The sequence below is a fragment of the Lathamus discolor genome, chromosome 5 (genome assembly GCF_037157495.1).
Source record: "Lathamus discolor isolate bLatDis1 chromosome 5, bLatDis1.hap1, whole genome shotgun sequence".
Lineage (NCBI taxonomy): Eukaryota > Metazoa > Chordata > Aves > Psittaciformes > Psittacidae > Lathamus > Lathamus discolor.
The window spans coordinates 49,204,311-49,223,508 of NC_088888.1; the positions used below are offsets into that span (position 1 = coordinate 49,204,311).

At 39.7% G+C, this 19,198-nt stretch overlaps 1 protein-coding gene across 8 annotated transcripts in view; it reads left to right on the top strand.

Moving 5' to 3' along the window:
* Positions 1-19,198, top strand: part of NHSL1 (NHS like 1) — a 176,601-nt gene that overhangs the window by 145,548 nt on the left and 11,855 nt on the right. For 5 of the 8 annotated variants that reach the window (XM_065680736.1, XM_065680737.1, XM_065680742.1 and 2 more), the window contains 2 exons: positions 6,983-7,175; positions 12,044-12,175. In XM_065680736.1, the coding sequence (XP_065536808.1) occupies positions 6,983-7,175; positions 12,044-12,175 (325 nt within the window). The remainder of the gene's footprint in view (positions 1-6,982; positions 7,176-12,043; positions 12,176-19,198) is intronic. The other 3 variants (XM_065680738.1, XM_065680739.1, XM_065680741.1) reach the window with 1 other exon arrangement.

Here is a 19,198-nt window from a genome sequence, read left to right on the forward strand (position 1 = left end):
TTCAAGACCAGCAGAATAATGATGGGTGGATGAATAGCTATTTACTGTTTAGAAATTTACTTCTAAGTTGACATAATTGCCAACTTGCAGAAGAAACAATGTTTTGCTGCATGGTGATTTCAGAAAGGAAACCATCTTTTCCTACTCTTTTTAATCTGTTTTTCTTTTAATATAGCCAGATACTCCACTTGTCTGGAGACAATATAAAACCATGACCAGGTGATATGATAGGAGACCTCAGTCCACAAATGTTCTCAGGTTTTGTGTAGGTGGGTGTCTTGTCAGCAGAGGGTAATATTCATACCACAGAGCAGCACATGGGTTAGTGTGAGATTTAGAAAATGTCTGAGATAAGCAGAACATTTGCTGTTCCAAAGGAGAACCACTGGCGAGAAGCAGGCAAGTTAATCCTACTCAAAAATGAGCAAACAAAATCGGGAAGTGCGGAAAGCTGAAGCCTCTGAGTAGTAGTTAATATAAAAGGAAGTTCTTGGAACTACGCTTTTAACTTTGATTCTTACAAGTTACATTAATGGAGCACAGGCCAATATCCACTGCAGTTCTGATCCTAATTGAGTTTGTTGGAGATTAAATTGGTTTATCTGGATTTTACATGTGACTGCTGTGACCAATGTCCTCCTTTCCTGGCTTTTTACATACCACTGATGGTGATGTGACTTGGAAGCTATTCCTGCCTTTCAATATTGCTTTGTTTTCTGTGTCAAAGATGCAGAGATGTTGCTTTCAAACTCTGGTTCACCTTATGTTCTGAAATGCATAAACTGTGTATATTAAATGTATTTGTGTTTTGTGTGTTTTCTTCTCATCCTTTTTTCTTTCCCTTTTTATCACTCATTCTCTTTGTTTCTTTTTGTCTCGCTCAACAGTCTAGTCTGTTAGACTGCATCTCTCAGTCTTGCATTAGCGCCTGCTGTAACTTGGTTCCCTGGAGCAACAAGGTACCTTGCCCAAGAGTGGGACCATCCAGCTGCCATATCTGCAGCTTGATGTTACTTGTAGCGTTTAGCATATATGCAGTCTTATTCTGCTCTTAGCCTTCACTCATTACCTGCTTCTATTTTCTGCTTGAAAAACATAATAATTTTAAAAATCAGCTGCTCAACAGAGGAATGTCATGCCAGGTTTGTTTCCTTTGTTATTCCTCATTACTCCTTTTTGTCTGCAGTCCCATGTCCTCTATTTACTTGGTTCCCTGAAGTTTTTAATTCCTTTTTGTCTATTAACATTTGCCTCCTTTGAAACCCTTCCCCCAGTGAACACTGTGTTTTATTTAGTTGGCTGCTTCATTGGTTTTTAATTAGCCAAGGAAAAACTTACTAATTTGGAGTAATGCATTTTTCTTAAATGATTAATGTGAGCTAGAGAGAGTACTTGCTCCCAGGCATGTAGTATATCATGTCTTTATTCCATCTTTGAAAATATTTGTATGCCAAAAACTCATGCTGATTTTCCCCAGGTCCTGTCATTTGGCTTATGAACTTTGCCTTGATACAGTTGTTAATCTTTGGGTGAAAAAACATCTATTTTGCTTATTCATGGGGAAAAAAAGTACATTTTTGCCTCTGTACTGAGCCAAACTGTTAGTTGGCTCTTCAGTGTCTGCAAGAGACGGTTAAGTATCTTAAGTGCAAACAAATGTATTAACTGTATTGTCTTGAGGGACTTGAGGAGGTTTAATGTAAAACTTTGTGTGGTGTTAAGAGGGCCTAATGCAGTTGGGCCACTCCAATTCAGAGATGGGAACACCTGAGAGCCCTGAGGCATGGGCTCTAGCAGAACTGCTCAATTCACTGAATTGAAACAACAACTCAAATTGCAAAATGACAAAGCATGAGGAAGTGAGTACAGAAACTCTTTGAACAAACAAAAGAGTAATTTTTCACTCACAGCATACTCACATGGTGCAGCTGCTACAGGAATTGTGGATTATGAAAGTTTACATGGGTTCAGAAAGCAACTAGGTAAATTCTTGTGAGGGATAGGACTACATCTAGTGCTAAGAGAACACTCAGGGAAAGGTATCCACTGTAAGCATCCTCTAATTTAATTTCACCTGTGTATCATTGATTGACCATTATCATAAGGCAGATACTAGGTAGCCTTTTAGAGGTCTGAACTGATGCAGTACAGCTCTTCCTAAGTTTTTAATCCCATTGCAGCACAGTTAGGAAGAAGAAAGGAACATTTCTGAAGTGCTGGTTAAGGCAATAACTTGCTTGATGGCCAGTAGTTTCTGCTGACCAAAAAAAAAGGTAGAATCCCTTCCTTACTGAGACAGTGAGGGTTATGAAGTGAAGAATTTAGTAGGATAGCAAAGTGGGCTAGTGCAACTGAAGATCTGTATGTAGGAGAGTAATAAAAGGGAATATTCTGTGAAAACTGGGGGAACTGGACTGGGGACCTTTGTCCAGAGGATACCAAATGGTCCACGATATGACCAGTTCAACTTATGTGTAAATTCATGTAAATTTATAATGTGGTAGTGTTCGATAACACAGTGTGAAATGCTGTGGGTTGAAGCAGGCAGATAAAGTAATATTCTTAATTGACCAAGGAAGAGGAATATAAAGGTTTGGGGCTTGGTTGTGGTTTTTGGTTGGGTTTTTTTGTTTGGTTGGGTTTTTTGTTTTGTTTTTCCCCTGTTACTGTTTGTCTTGATCCCTTTGTGCTCAGTAAAAAGGCACTTGAAGCCGTTAAACCTAGTAAAAGGCTGGAGAAGAAATAGGATATTGGCAAATGGTAGTAAGACACCTGAATTGGTATGGCTGCTGTCTGTAACACTGATTTAAATTTTTTTTCTCAATTTTGTTTTTCTGAGAAATATAATTTTAGAAGTGATTACAGTAGACTGAGGTCAGAGACGAGACTAGAAGTCTGAAGTTCCTTTGCTGAAAGGTAAAATTCGTATGGATTGAATTTTTCTCCTGGAGTTCCGTCTTTTTTCAAACAGAGTGGTATAAACCCCTGGAATATAAAAAGATGAAGAATAAACAGGATATTTAGGCAGAATGTGCTGCAGGATATGCAGCATATAGTCACTTATCATCTGGGACCTCAAATAGCATGAATGTGCTGAGATAATGAGACCCTTTTGTTGTATCTCAGCAGCTGAGTAGGCTGGGAGACAATATGTCAACAACGTATTGGAGAGGCTCTGGCTTACTGAGCCATATAGCTTGTCTGTTATGGTATTTATAGGCCATTTTTCACCTAGATTCTCATTTCAGTTCCCATTTGAAAGTTCATGCCCCTTGCTCTCCAATGCCAATTTATGGAAACACTGTAAGGTCCAAGGCTGCTGCTTTTATATCCCACTTCTCCCTCTTCCCATGTCCATTAAAAAGAATGAATTCCAACAAGATTTCCTGAGGAGATGAGTGTAACATCCTGTTGCACAGAAATTTGGCCATTTCAGTCTAGCAATAAAGTTATTATGAATCAGGTGCTTAAAAAAAGGGACGAATGCTTTCTGTTCTATTATGAACTCTATTACCAGCTTTGCTAAGCAGATACATGATCTCAAAGTACTGCCTAGTCCAGTTCTATTTCTGATAAACAGACCTTACTTGATAAGACATTCCTGTTACACAGCAGCAATTCACTGCATCTTCTGGGAAAATTTTGTGTTGTAAATCTGGGAATATTTGCTGAAAATAAGTAACTGCCTATTTTCATCCTGATTATAGAGGTAAATAATTTCTCTGCGAAGAAGCTGAAAGATGAGCTGCTGTTTTCCTTTATGTGCAGTAAAACTGTGTATGGCTTTGTCATGCCTGTTAAAAGTATCGTCACATCAAAAAAAACCTATGCCACTGTCACTGTGAGTACTTTGGAAGAAAAAATGAGAGTCATGCTTCTTCAGGAAGTGTAGAAAGTGTACCTACAGGTGAAACATGATAGGGAACATTTATTTGTACTCTCAAAACTGCCCGCAACTCTTTTATTGAATTATTTTGTAGAAGTACACTCCACTATCCTGTGGCAGAAAATCATTCGTACTGACACAGTGCTTTGAGCTCAACTGCACAGTTGGGTTTTCAATTGCTTTTCATTTGTCACATGTTCACTGGGCTGATTCATTTCTGGCCATCTTCCTCCATCTGTCCCCAGTTTTCTCAACTTATAACTCTGCAAAATATGTGATTGTCGTTCACATTTAATTTTTTTTTTTTTATAATTAGGATTCCCTTGTAGTAGATGCTTCAGTTCTTAAGGTTTTCTATGTGTTCATATACTGTAACTGAAAAAGTGTCCTGCTTGGTTTGGGTGATTTCCTTTAAACGGAATGGTGGCTTTGTAGCCTGTATTGCTGCCACTTGACATATTGGAGTAGCCCCTGGTACTGCTATGTGACAGCTGAGACCTGGCACTTGCAGTGTAGTTTGAATGTGACAGATATTGATGCTGACAGCATCAACCAAGCAGAGTATCTGAAGGTCACTGGAGCTCATCTTCACCCCACAGAAAATGCAAAATCAGGCTTGAGGTGTCTCCGTTGGTGACCAGATTGAGACAAACTCTTTGTACAAGGGAAAGCAATATTCCGTTGCCTCAGCCCTCGATTACTGTTTTGAGTGCACACACACATGATCCCAGTGTCGCTGAGCTAGTACCCCTGTGCTACATTCCTTACAAACCCTTTATCTGAGCTGCCTTTAAACCTAACTGGGGGGAAGCATGGCCTGGAGGCAGCTTTCCCTTCTCCAAGGGCATTTCTTTCCCAGTTTGCGTAAGTTAATGAAGGTTTTTATGAATTTGAGTGATTTGAGGTGGAAAAGTCCTTATGTGTAAGTACATATACATACTAGTACCCACACTGTATATGTGTATAAACACACATTCATAATAAAATAAGCATTCACATTATAATTTTACAGGCATGGTTTTAAAACCTTTTAAAAACAGTGTAGGCCTGAAAAAAACACTGGTATCCTCCAAGAAGCTTGTTTTGAAAGAATTGCTGGGGCTTTCACAGGGTTGAGCCCTTTCCTAGAGACAGCATCGCTCCCATCTGCAGCCTCCCTAGTAAAGACATGCAAGCCTGACAGAAATGGATTATTTCCTTGAAGAAAAGCGCCTACGTTTCAAAGTGTGGTTCCAAACTCTGCAGGATGACATTAGTAATAATTTCGTTGCTGAAATGTTTTTTTATTATGACCTGAAGAGATGTTACTTTTCTGTTCTTTTGCTTTTTGCCTATAATTTTCTTTTTTTTTTTTTTTGTTTGTTTGTTTGTTTGGGTTTTTTTTTTTTGTTTGGTTTTTTGTTGGGTGGTTTTGTTGTGTTTTTTTTAGTAAGTTTAATGTTGGGCACTGGCCTAAAGGATGTAGAGTTGAAGTATAATAGAATAAATAAATGGTTATTTATTTATAAACAGCAGGAACTCCTCATGGTAACAGGAAGAAAATAAAATCAGAAATGATAAACAGTGGTTGCAGCACAGTGTCTGGGCATGTATTTTGTATAGCACTGAGCTTCAAGAGAAAACAGATCACTCAGACTGCAAACCCATAATAGTAAAAATCCATCTGTAATAAATAGCTGTGGTGTTTCTTTCCACACCTGGATACAGCAGTGAAGGAGTAACTACCAGGAGACCCAGTGATCCAGTATTGACAGCCCTATTTTGGATAGTGTTCTGCTCCCTGAAGAGAGAGGGCAATAAAGAAAAGGGGATGAGGACTGTAACTCTGGTCTGGTGGTAGAGAGGGAGGTCCTGAAGGAAACACTCCTGAAACAGAGGAATCTGGGGGTTGCAGAGATCTCTGCTAGTGCTGTAGCTGCTACACAACTCCTCTTCAATGTTTTTCTTCTCTCATTTGTTTTGCCTGGGGGTGGGAGGAGGTGGAGCTTAGTTTTCCTCCAGGTTTTACTTCCTCTCCTGCTTCTGAGATTCCGTGGGCTGCCTTGCTGCCAGGAGCAGAGAGGAGAGAAGGCAGCTTCTCCTGGGTTTGCTTGTAGCTTTTGACCACCTGCTAGAAGCCCCAGTGATGTCTTCTGCATGCCCTGAACCTGCCTGTCCTTGAGTCTGCTATGTGCTAGTATGGCCTTATCAATAAAAGTTACCATACAGCGTTTTCTGCCATCACTGACATGTGAGCAAGGACCTTGCAATGAAAACAAATGGCTTTTTTGGCTTATAACTTTGTCTCATGGAAGTGTTTGCACAAGCTGTTCCAACCTGTTTTTCTGATGCAAAAAGCTTTTTAGTTTCATTGGTGTTTTGTTTTGGGTTTTTTAAGTGAAACACCCATCATGGAGGTGAAATCTGCCACTTTGATAAGGAATTACTTTTAGAATTACTATTATATGGCTACTAATATTGATAACTGCTTCACCCCTAAAAATGGGCAGAATGTACCCCTTGATTGTGGCATGAGTTTCTCCAAGGGCAAAGCAAAGTTATCCTTGCTGCCCTACTGATCTGATTTTGTAGACTGGTGATGTTGTAGAGTGCATTGGCTGGTTCTTTGACTAAGCTCACGCAAAATCTGTCTGTTCATAACAGGCTTCTTGCTGAGACCTTGAACATCCTAGTACAGTTGGAGCAAAGCAGTGCTCAAATCTCATCTTCCTGATAGGACACTGGGAAGGGAGAGGTGAAGGGAAGGCAAACCGCCACACAGTGAGAGGGGTTAATCTCTTCAGGGACGATGTTAGTGTGAAAGATAATCAGTTACCATTCTTTTCTATATTTGGTACCACTCTTATCTCTCTCATTTGTACATATTCCTTAGATGGGTTCGATGTCTTGGATAATAATGTTCTAGATGTTTTGTTGTGGGGTGGTTGTATGTTTTTTAAATCACTTTATGTAGGTCAAAGTGTGATACTTATGAGGGTGAATTTTATTTGACAAGCAATCATGCTGACTGCAGCAGCAATACCTTAGTAATACCATAGTCCTACCTTTTTTTATCTGGTTGTAAACTTACATTGTTTCATGTATTTCTATTGGTAGTGTCCCGTCTCTTCCCCAGAAGAAGAAAAGCTTATTACCATCAAAAGGCCTAAAACTCCAGTTTCAGATGACTTATCAGATATCAACACCCAAACCAACTGGACTAAGTCACTCCCACTGCCAACACCAGAAGAGAAAATGCGACAACAAGCACAGGCAGTCCAAACAGACGTGGTTCCTATTAATGTGACTGGTAGGCTTTTAATTTCAGTGGTTACATTAGACTGATGAGGGAGGGAAGGGATAAAAGGGGATCCGTGCAGTTGCATAGTGTTTTGACATATATTTGATGCATGAATCGTAAATTACTTGTTGCACCATTGTGCAAAAGTGTTATGTGTTTAATAGTCTACCTCCAAACTGTAAGAGAATCACTTAAAGATATCATTAATGACCACAGTTTACACAACATGGGCTTGAAACAACATTGGGTATTCATGAAATACAAGAGGGGGATTGATAAATAGCGATGGTTTGCTGTAGACTACACTGAATGGGAAATTACGTTTTATGCAATGCTAATGATATTTCAGGATTTTCTTTTAGGAATTTTATATAAGGATGGTTATATATGAGGGACTTCTGTATTCCAAAAAACCAAGTGTTACAGAATTCAAGAAAACAATCTCTAGAGTCTTATTTTTATATCACTTGTTTTTATTGTTCTTATTTTTATATCTCTTGTTAGAGATTTAGATGTCAAGGGAAGTAGGGTAAGAACAACAAAAGTTAATGGGGCTATGTCTTGGAGCAAGACTCTTGGTAAGATACTGCATTAATGTGACCACAGTCCACATTTTCTTGTTAGAAACTGGGTATTAGCTGTTCATTTTGAAAAGGTTCTTTGGTTTTACGGTTGCAGAACTCTCACTCTGTGGAAGTTAAATTATGTTAAAGCCTGATGCTGAATAGATACTTTGTTGTGTGTAAATAGAATTTCTGGGAAAGACAGAATTACCACTTCAGTTTAATAATCCCTCTTTTTCTGCATATTATCAAGATTGTCTATTATTAGTTAATTCAAATAACTGACCGTTTGGCTGCCAAAACCAGGATGATATTCAATATCCACTTTATTTCAAATGCCATATGGCACACTGATTCCAAGCTTAGTCTTACAATCAGTAGCTTGCAATGTTTGGTTTTCTTTTAAAATTATTTAGGTGTTCTCTTCCCCTGTGTGACTGCCAATAATTTTTTCACCTATGTTTTTATAAACTAGCATTTTAACTAGTATTGTTTGATAGTATTTAAGTAGCATAGGAGCAGTACTTCTGTTACAAACATCAGAGAGAGATGAGAAATCAACAAGAAACATTCCTTAAATAAACAGCAGAAAATATTTGAAAGAAATAGTATGAAGACAACAGATAATTACAAGCACCCCATCTCTAGAAAATTAATAAAAGGAAAATAAATGCCATAATGAAGTGTTACTAGGCTAGTTGGTGTTACCTAGGAAATGTAGGATACAAGTGCAGAAGGCTAAGTTATGGGAACAATGGATAATCTGATGTAATCAATAAGCCTGAGCAGGGCTTAGATATTGTGACAGCAGGAACAGGGTATACTAACAGAAAGAGTAATTTGCTGTTCAATGTAATGACCCTACATACTGACAATATATGGGGTAAGTAAACAGATGGAAAGAAAAATGAGATAAAAGAGATCAAATAACCCTCATACATTTAAATCACTGTCACTGGGAACGTTACAGTGTTTGGATAAATTACACCTGTGACTTCAACCAGCTTAATTCAACTGGTGTAGCAGACCTGGTGTCCCCTGAATTACTTGGTTTGCACGTGGCAAGCTCAGTGGTTCTCAACATTTCTGATAAAAATAGAAATCATATGTATCACACCTCACCTTTCTGGAGCATCTGTTGAGCATCTATTCCCCTATAAACATGGTAATTGAAAGGAACCAGAATGGGGAGGGTGGTGAAGAAAGACTACAGTTGCAGTGTGTGGACTGATCTCTGGAATCCGCCATTTCCTTGGAATAGTTATATTGCTACTATGAAGCAAGCGACAGTAACAGACTATGAGCCATACACAATACACACACACACACACACACAAAGCTGCTGTCCTTGTACATCTTTAAAAAGTCACAATCTGCTCCCTTCCTCTGCCCTCCCACACACCGAGTAATTTTATTTTGTGGATTCCTTATGTTACTGCATGAGGCAGGGAAAAAAAAATCCAAAGATTCTATGCCATTTGTTCAACATGCCATGGAACAAACCATTGCTGGTTTTTGTTTTGATTTGACTTTTTCCTTCACTTCTTTTCTCACTCTCCCAGAAGGGAGGTCAAAAACTTCTCTTTTGTTACTCCTGGCATGAAATAAAAGGTTAACCTCCGAAGAGGCTGCTGGCAATTGGCAGTGTTTTCAGCAGTGCATTAGTAATGATTCTGCTACAATGGCATCTCACGTGGCTGTGCAATAAATGCTCCACAAGTTCAGCTTTCAGGGCTCTTTGGTGAACAGATTGCAACTAATACAGTAGTAGTAAAAATCTGTTGGATAGCCTGAAGGTGCAGGGGCATTGCATTAGGCTGACAAGCTGCTGACTTAGACACCCAGATTTGGAAGCAGTTTCAGTCTTTGGGAGTGCCTGGGCTGAGCTTGTTCTGGCCTGGAAAGGGTTGGGCTGAATTTTCAGTGGTGGCCAGTCTTTGCTTTTACATACCTGGGGATTAAAAGATGTACAATGGTGTCTGCTCTCATGGGATTTCCGGAACTAACTTTCTTTCCAGATGGAGGAGGCTGGTGATGGTGGAGGTGATGAGTGCAAGGCTGGATCCTGCAAAACATTTAAGCATTTGCTTGAGTCCAGCTTGACCGACTCCAGTGAGATTTAAGCACATACTTAAATATTTTCAGTGAATCCAAGGGAACTGAGTACACTGCATGAGGGAAGATGGAATAAACTGCATAAGGAATGCCTAGATTTGTTACAGACTTGTTACAAACCAGCAATAGAAGGAGAAAAGTATCCTGAAATCTGCAAATTATATTTAACAGTAACATTGATATTTTAATAAAAAAGAAAGATGATAGCAAAGAAGGGAAGAATGAGATGTTCTGATTTTTCTTGTTGGAATTTATCGAAGTTGCTACTTCAAAATCCTACAAATTAGCACAGTGGCTTTGAAAAAGCCTTTTGTCTATGAGAAGCCATTGAAGATGGATTGGTTGAGTTAGCTTTTGGATAGCTCAGGGGTAGAAGTTACTGACACAGTAAAATTTTCTCATGGTCATCCTGTTCATGCTGTCTGAGGCTTCATGTAAAAGACTTCGTCCTTGTTTGCACCCTCTACTTACTGTTTACATTTTATTCCAGAGCATTCAAAGCTGCATTTTAATTTCCTTGCAACTTACCATCTCAGGCATAATTATTGGCCTTTGAATGGATAAAGATATGTTCAGAAATGCAAACCTTTCTCATTCACATTCTTTAGACTTGTTATCATTTGGCTAGAATTACTATTATCCTTCATGGCAGGATTACCTAATGGTCCTGATCCTGTAAGGGTCCTAATGTAATGCCTCAGACACTGAAGAGTCTAATATTTCAGGGCTTCTACTAAGCTAGTGGGATCCATAGATCTAAATTTATAGACCCCATGGGCTTCCTCCTCCCTTGATCTGCCTTGACTTCAGTCAGTCCAAAATTTGGATGAAACTGGCACTTTGTAGATGCAAGGAGCCTGCTCGGCACAAGTGCAGCTCATAGGAGTACAAGGCTCTGGTCAAACAGAGTCAGTCTTTATATTTACAACATGGTGAATGAAACTGCCTTGTTTATTCCTTGCATTTTCACAAGTCCACATGCTATACTTTAATATATGACTATATCTTTAACTTACAGAGGTAATGAGGTTTTCTATGCTATTTGCACGACACACATCATACTGATGTGCAGTCAGCCAGGGATAGTATTTATGACATATTAGTTACTGTGCATTAATCACTTTTTAGAGGTAAATAATTTGGTCATCAATTTTCAAAAAAAGCTTACAAGGCAAAAAAGTATATACATATGTCAGGGTTTTCTCTGCATTTAAATGGGTCATCTGAGGGACATTTATCAGTGTTTTAAAATGCTTTATCTTCCAAAAAGGGAACTTACACGAAATATTGGGGGGGGGAAGTTGTTAGATTTTTAGAAGTGACAGAGCGTTAACTTGGCTCACAATCTACAGAGCAAGTTATATCTTGCTACTAGTAAAATGGCCAAATTATAAGCCTCTAAACAAAAGTGAACTCCTAAAGAAAAGCTGGTTAATGATAGTGGTGCTTCTGGGTCCCATTATGATATGGCACATGGTCATCATAAGGCTTTGTCTGGCAACATGCACTTACACATTTTTTCGGCTCTTGCCATCGTGTATTGTTATAATCATTTATAAAGTTTCAATTTTAAGCAGCTTCCACTCCAAAATATTTGAGACCACAAGATCAGTTTGATCTCTGCACATTCTGTAGTATTTATTTGCACTGACATTAAAGGATCACCACCAGAAATGTGGTACACTTGACAGGTCCAGAATAACTTGGAATGAAAAAGAAGCGTCCTGTGTGATTTAATGATGGAGCTGTGCAAAGATCCTGTAATAGCTATTGCCAATAGCAATGTCTGTTCCTGTATAAAACCACTGGGGTCTTTCATTTTCATGAGCAGATTTGCTTTTTCTGCACCTAATTTCTTTAAAATAATAAAAAAAAAAAAACCAAAACCACCCAAAACCCACAAAGCAAGGTTTCTATTCGCTTGTGGAATTAGAGCTGCTCTCACCAGATCTGTACTGGGCTCAGGAAGTCAAAATTCCTTTTAAAACCTGCAGTACTGTGTAATAGATGTGTGTGTCTAAAGCCTTACTGTGACCATATGCTCTATCTTCCTTCAGTGTAAACCTTCATTGTAGGACCAAGCTAACATCATTTATTAATGCCTTTTTTTCCATTTCTACAACAAAACTAGTGGAAGAAAATGCATGACGTCAGCGTGCTTGGAAGTAATGTTGCTTTGCTTGTTCTACCATGTATTAGGGGAGAATTTCGACCGCCAAGCCAGCATTCGGCGGTCTCTAATTTACACAGACACGGTGGTAAGACGGCCGAAGAAAGTCAAAAGGAGAAAGACTATTACAGGAATCCCTGACAACATACAAAAGGAGCTAGGTATGGCTCATCAGAACTGTATTCCATACACTGTTCATTGTCACTGCTTCTCATTACTTGACTAATAACATTACCAGTGCTCATGAAACCAATACAGTCTGATAGCCTATTAAAGTTCCAAATATATTTGTGCCCCCTTGCCATCTTGTGCATCTGGAAATTAGGACCTTTTATCTGTTGACTTCCATCTGTTCAAAAGATCAGGGTATTTGGAAAATGGTGTATTGGTACAGCGGAAATCTGCAGGGATTTAAGGTTTTGGGCCTTTAATGCTTTCCTGGAGATTTGGGCTACTTTTCCAGGATATTCACTGAAGCAAAACCAAAGTGGGCAGGCATTTTAGCTTGCAAAAAATTACTCAGTGGAGTAAAAGAATTTATAGATGCCTTCCCCAATCTGCTGAGAGTTGCATCAACACTGAAAACCCATGTATTTTCCAGTTCAGTTTAGATGTAATTGGTGACCCTCAAGTATCAGTGTTATTTGGTTGGATGTAATTTACATGGGCTCATTAGTTATTGCGTGTATTCCAAAGTAAGAATGCCTACCTGGTCCCATTTACACTACCTCAGGCTGTTCTCTTTCACAGTTAGTAGCATACATGATACTCAAAGCTGGTGAAGCAGTCTGGATTTTGGCAGACCTTTCAGGCTCTTTCTGCAGAACTTCTTGATGTGAATCTGGTCATTCTTACTTACTTTTTAAAAAGATGTTTCAGTTTTCCCCAGATGATAACTCCACAGATGAAATGACATTCTTTTTTCTAGTAAATGAAGAGTGTCTTTTAAAACAGTCTGGCAGAACATAATCTTAAGTTCTTTGCATGTGTAATCATCTCATATATAGACGATTTCAGTAAGTGTTATTATCTTGCATTTTGCATCTCTTTTTTGTTTTTCAATACTTGGTTCTTTGTCGAGATTTTTCAGAAACAGAATCAGAAACATGTAGCTTGTCTGGATGGGTTTGAAATGAGCTAGAGGGCCATATGCAAAGAAAGCCAAGAAATAAGCAAGTACATGAAGAACAGTTTGTGAGTGGAACAGTACTCCTTTAGCATCTGTAATGCAACAGTGCCTGGGAATCGATCCTCTGCCTCAAGAAAGAAAATTCTGTTGCCCTAACCCCTATTAGGACAGCTAAAGTTAGGCAGCTTTAAATTTCCTTACTTTTGTATCTCATTTAATGAATTTATTTGTAACTATTGCTCTGAGAATTGTCCAGAGGTGTCAGGCATCTTTGTCTGTCTCTTCTTGTGGGATGGAGGCTCTTTTGTGCCTGCTGTAGTTAAATAAAATAGATTTGTAACCAAAGAAAGATCAAATCTGGAAACAAAGCTGCATAAAACTTAATACTGAATTATTCTTAACCAAAGATTCCCTTCTCGTGTTACAAGTCTTTGAGCCTAATTGCTCAGATACCATGTCTACAGCTGGTTTGTGGAATAGCAGAGACAACCCTCATCCTCTCATCCATTCAGGATGGATTCTTTTTACATCCTCTTCTATCTTAAACTAAATCACTTTTCTCTCGTCTAGAGCTGAGATGAAATTACTTGTGCTCCTTGAAAATGCTTGTACAGCTTAAATGCAAAACTGATACAGGGCATTGCTTCCACTGTTCATTTTCATTGTTACAGTGGTTTTGAGTCCAGTGTGGTATTCTGAAAATGATACACACACCAAGGTCATAGTTTTTGATAGGGATTGTCTTTGACACATGTAGGATCTACCTCAAGGGCAGGGAGCGGAGAAGACAACATTTTCTGCCACACTGCTCTTTGTCACCTGGTGGGTGTCCCACCACTCTTTCAGGCACTTGGATTTTGAAATGGGTGACAACAGTACTTGGGTGGATGTGTGCAGAACGCTTCCTGCCGGCAGCATTTCCAAAACTTTGTGCTTATGTTTGTAACTACTTCATGGTTGAGAAACACTTCATGCTTGAAAACATCAACTGTAGTTTACCCAGTGGAGTAAACTGAGAATGCACATGGCATCTATCTTAAAAAGAATTCCTCAATATCTTAAAAGAAGTTTGTGACTTTTGCTAACCTGTTTGCTAAGGGTGACAGGTTTTATGGTCTTGATTTTGGTCTTTCATCTCTGTGCTGAGCACAATTCATGTTGCACTGCTTGAAGGTTTTCCTTGGCTCCTATTTTAAGCTGCAGAAATTTTAGGGCTGGCAGTGTAGCTCAACAGTAAGAGCTTTCTCTGGACAATTTCCTGGCCCACAACCGGCAGGCACACAGGGCTTCAGCCATCTGTCCTACCGTGGAAGTTGTGTTAGAAGCTTCATGTTGATTCTGAGGTGGTTGTATATTGTCCAGACAGCAAAATGTATGCCAGGAGAACTCTCTGATGGCAGTATACATCCTTTTAGTGTATTGCTTTCCATCACTAGAAACAAACTGCACTTGAGAAGTTATCAGTGCCTTCATTTTATAGATGGGGAAACCAGGCATACTGCAGTGAAGTGATTTAGCTGGAGTCACTGACCAGGCTGCTGGCAAGGCTGGGAATAAATTAAGTCTTCCCCATCCTTGTTCAGTGCTCTGTCTACCTTTTCTCCCCTATCACTCCCCAAATATTTCTGTAGCCATCCGTTCCCTACTTCTCTTACACTGTCCCAAAACAAACAATGAGTTGTTTTAAAACATTCCACAGTTCATTTCGTCAGAACAAGGATCTGGACTAAATTCCAAATCAAGCAATTGCATTGTGCATATTGACATTCTCCCTGTGATTTCAGCTGAATAAATCTGTTTCTCCCCTAAAGCATTGCTGTGAATGGCTATAATATTTATACAAAGATTAAAATCCCTTGGTACACCAAATTTGCTGTGCACAGGCCAAATAACCAACATGTACAGCAGATTCTTGTTACATCGTGTTTATCCTTCAGAAAGAAGCAGAAACTTGAGAGAACCTCAAAGCTTCAACCAAGCTTGAACTGTTTTCTTGTGATAGAGCCTAGAAGAGCTTCTGCCAGGCCAGGCTGCTGGGGTTCTCCCCTGGCTGCTTTGGTTCCTTTGGAACAAAAAAGACCAAAGAGAAGGGAAAGCCTGCACTGATTGCTGGCCTGAGCTCAGTGGCTCTGGTACCCTCATCACATTTAGCCAAATGTACTGAAAGGAATCATTAACTGCACCCATGAGGCATGTGCTGAAAGTATCTTTAAACATTCCTACTTTTGAGTGTTGTAATACTGCTGTGTTTTCACAGGTGTCTTCCAGCGATGAACCACTCTCTCTGCATAGACTGGAAACTCCCATGTAAAAAAGTGCTCTGTAAATAAAATGCTATGTGGTAGATGGGATTCTGAGACACAATAAGAGTATGGGATGCCTACCAGTTTAGAGACACCAGTTGTTTTCTGAACAGTTTTTTTTAACAGTAGGACCCTCTTAGTATTATTTAGCAGTGACACCAAACTAAGCAGAGAAGGCGAAGCATTCCTCTCTGCAGAAGACAGCAGTGAAAAAAAATAGTTTTGCGTACCTCTTAATTACCTTCATTGTTTCACAGAACATAAATACATATATATATGTATGTATGTGTATATATATATGTTTAATGGAGTCAGTGTTGGATCAGAACTGCAGAAAGGTCAAGAAACTTTGAGATGATGAACCTTCAGGTTTCTGTGCTCTCAGTTTTTCTGCTCTGTGTTGCCATTTATCAATTGCCTGTAGCTGTCTTCTTCAGATGGTACCTGACACACAAACTGGTATTCTCCCCTCAGACAAGATGATTCCTAAGCAGAAGTTTAGTAGGGATGATCATTTCCCTGGGAGAACCTGTCTCAGGCCTTGCTCGTTTCTTGGCTCTTGGTTATCTTCAGCTTCCTCCAGACCTTCCAGCACCCCAGACGAAATAAAGGCAGCAAAATACTTTTTTTCATCGTGTTTCCATGCTCCCTTCTCTGTGTCAGTGCTCTAGGGTCTGGTTGATACTAACTTTCTTTTTGTGAAGGTACTGCATTACCTGGTTGTGAGTATTTCTCCCGAGCCCTGCACCGGTGCAGTCCCAGTCACCAATGGACAGCTTCTGGTGTCTCAGACTCCCTCCCTGTCTTACAGGAGGAACAGGTCCCAGACCTGAGTCTCAGTTCCACCGCAGTTCATCTTCCAAATAAACAAAAGCAGGGGAAAGGAAACCATCTTAAAGTTTGCACCATTTTATTTCTTCTTCTTGGCCCCGGCACTGTAAGTTTCTGTCCATTCTTGGTTTTCAAAAAGTGTCTTACAGTTTTATACATGTACTTTCTTTGGATAATTTCAGTGCTTTTTTTTTCCCCACTCTAAGGTGCAGTTCAGGGGCTTTACAGCTCTGTGATTTCCACCATCACCACTACCATCTGCATTTTTCTTTTCTTCCTTACCAAAGGGTTCAGAGGGCCAGATTGACCTCATACACTTTTCTTCAGCTCATTTCCCTTGCCTTCCATTTTCGGTAGCTCATAATGAGTTGTCACCTATAGGACCTCCCATCAGTCATTAGGATGAATATGACTGACACCTGACCTGGAAGTCCCTCATTTGCTTTCTTGTGGCACAGCTTAGGCCCCCATTGGCCCTGTCCCAACAGCTGGCAGTGTCCTTGGGATCATTTGGGACTGTTGAAGTTTCTCCTTTGACATGTCCTAGAGGAAACAATTCCATCTCAGTCACATGAAGGCATGAAAGTCCTTCTGATCCTTGGAAACTAAGCTATTCTGTTGAAGACTACTCTTAATTGATATTCTTTCCTAATTAGTCCTTTCAGCACCAGCAGTCATTCAAGTTTCAGGTCCCACAGTTAAGAAGCATCCTGGATATCCAGTGGTATCCCCATTATCTATAGAAATACAACACAAATACCCAGCTGTTCAAGCAAAGTAATTCTGTATCTGCTTCAAGTTGCAACTTTAACAGTATCTGGAGAGTTACGTGTCTCTGAATTTCACAGCTAATTGTGCATTTTAAATAATACTGATTTTATAGCTGTAGTTTTTCAACATTGTACAGTTCCAGAATTATTCATCCAGAGACACATCCAGAGTGTGTATTGTCTGCTTTTTCAAAGTGGGGGATGAAAGACAGAAATGCCAGGAATATAATCTTTACTAGAGGCTGTTTAGTTAGTGAAATGAATAGAATCAAGAAATTCCTTATATTTCCATCAAAATTCTCCCTTTCAGGGTGACAGTGATACATGCAACGAATGAGGATATTTTTTAGCTGGCAGTACTGAAAAGTATCACAGGATTTACTGTAAGAGTGACAGAGCACTGGAACAGGTTGCCCAGGGGGGTTGTGGAGTCTCCTACACTGGAGATATTCAAGGCCCGCCTGGACAAGTTCCTGTGTGATGTACTGTAGGTTACCCTGCTCTTGCAGGGGGGTTGGACTAGATGATCTTTTTAGGTCCCTTCCAACCCTTGGGATTCTGTGATTCTGTGATTCTGTGATTCTGTGCAGTACTTTTCTCCCCTCAGAGAGATTGTAGATGCTTCATGGAGCACAGTGAAAATTCCTACAAATTACTACAAGACTGATGTACTTGTCTGTTTCTTGTTGAGTGTCTATTAAAAATCATTTGTTATACGTGAGTACTAGGGTAAAATAGATACGCAATTTCTTTTTGCAACACTGGAAGTTCTGGTGCCTGCACAGTGACTTGGCCAGGTCACCAGGTTTGGAAGAGATAGCTAGGTGGGGCTGGAGGAGAAGATGAAAGCAACAGATCTTAGGAATGTGCCTGTGGCACAAGAGAGAAGGGCTTCTGGTAGGAATGGTTAGTCAGAAGAAGTTTGGGAAGATTATTTCTATATACTAGTTGAAACAAGCATGTTCTTCATGATATCAACACACACACACTTTATAGCCTCTCAGATCCTTGTTCTATACACTCATTTTAATGCAGAGTACCTTTCTGCTGATTCTCAGCAGCAGGCTGCTGGTACCACCAGATCAGTCACAGGGAATCTTCTAGGAGCTAGTACCTGCCCCTAGGGATTGCATGCAGACACTTTCAGTTTCCATCAGATATGCCTTGTGTCTCAGTCCCTGTCAGCTCTAATGAACAACACCAGTAACTACCAAAGTCAGGGAAAACTGGTGTAACCTGTATGTGCCTATCTTGGATCAAGTGCTTGGAGCTAAGGTGTGCATTTGAACCTCTTTGTGCTTCCATGCAAGAGTTGTAAAGTATGTCATATTTTGCTTGTTTCAGATAGTGGGTGTTTGTTATTTGCTGCTGAAGTCTACATGGAAGAGCATTAGGGAAGAGCATTTGCCTCAGAGATCTCTCCAGCATAGCAAGGAGTAATAATGAATATAGATACAGGTCTCCCGTGGTGGGCGTAGCACTGGCTGCTGGGCTACTGGACACCTGATAATACAAAACACAGACAAGATGATTATTAATTAATTTCAGCCACATTTATCATATCACCAAATTGCAGCCACTTCTGGCTTCATTACATACTCCTCACTACCCTCTGAATTCCACCAACATCTTAAAACCCTCAACATTTTAAGAGAATACTTAAGTCAGCAAACTTCAGCTGAGTTTTTTTGGACCATTTTCCCTGCAGATTTCTGTTGTCCCTCTTCGAGTAACGGAACTGTAAAAAGAGCAATTGCTGTATTATAAAGGAGAAGTAAACTCACAGCTTTGGATGAGGTTGTGCATACATATGAAGCCAAAAGCAAAGCTGAAGTAATTTCAGAATACACTGCATTTCTACAAAAAGTAGCTGGCCTCTTTTATTTAGTGGCGCAGATAGAGTGCCAAAGTTTAATTTGCTATCTTGGACATCATTGTGCATTTGCCATAAACAGCATGTCCCAGTAATGCATTCTAACACTCCTAGTTTTGGAAGGAGGAAGAGGTTGGTTAGTAAGTCTAGTGTTGTTCCACTTTGCCATTTACCTTCCCTAGCAGGAACGCTGTAAACAAGCATAAACCATCCATCCCTGTTACACTGCTTGTGAAACAGAGTGCATTTAGCTTCCTTTGTGAATACAAACATACCAC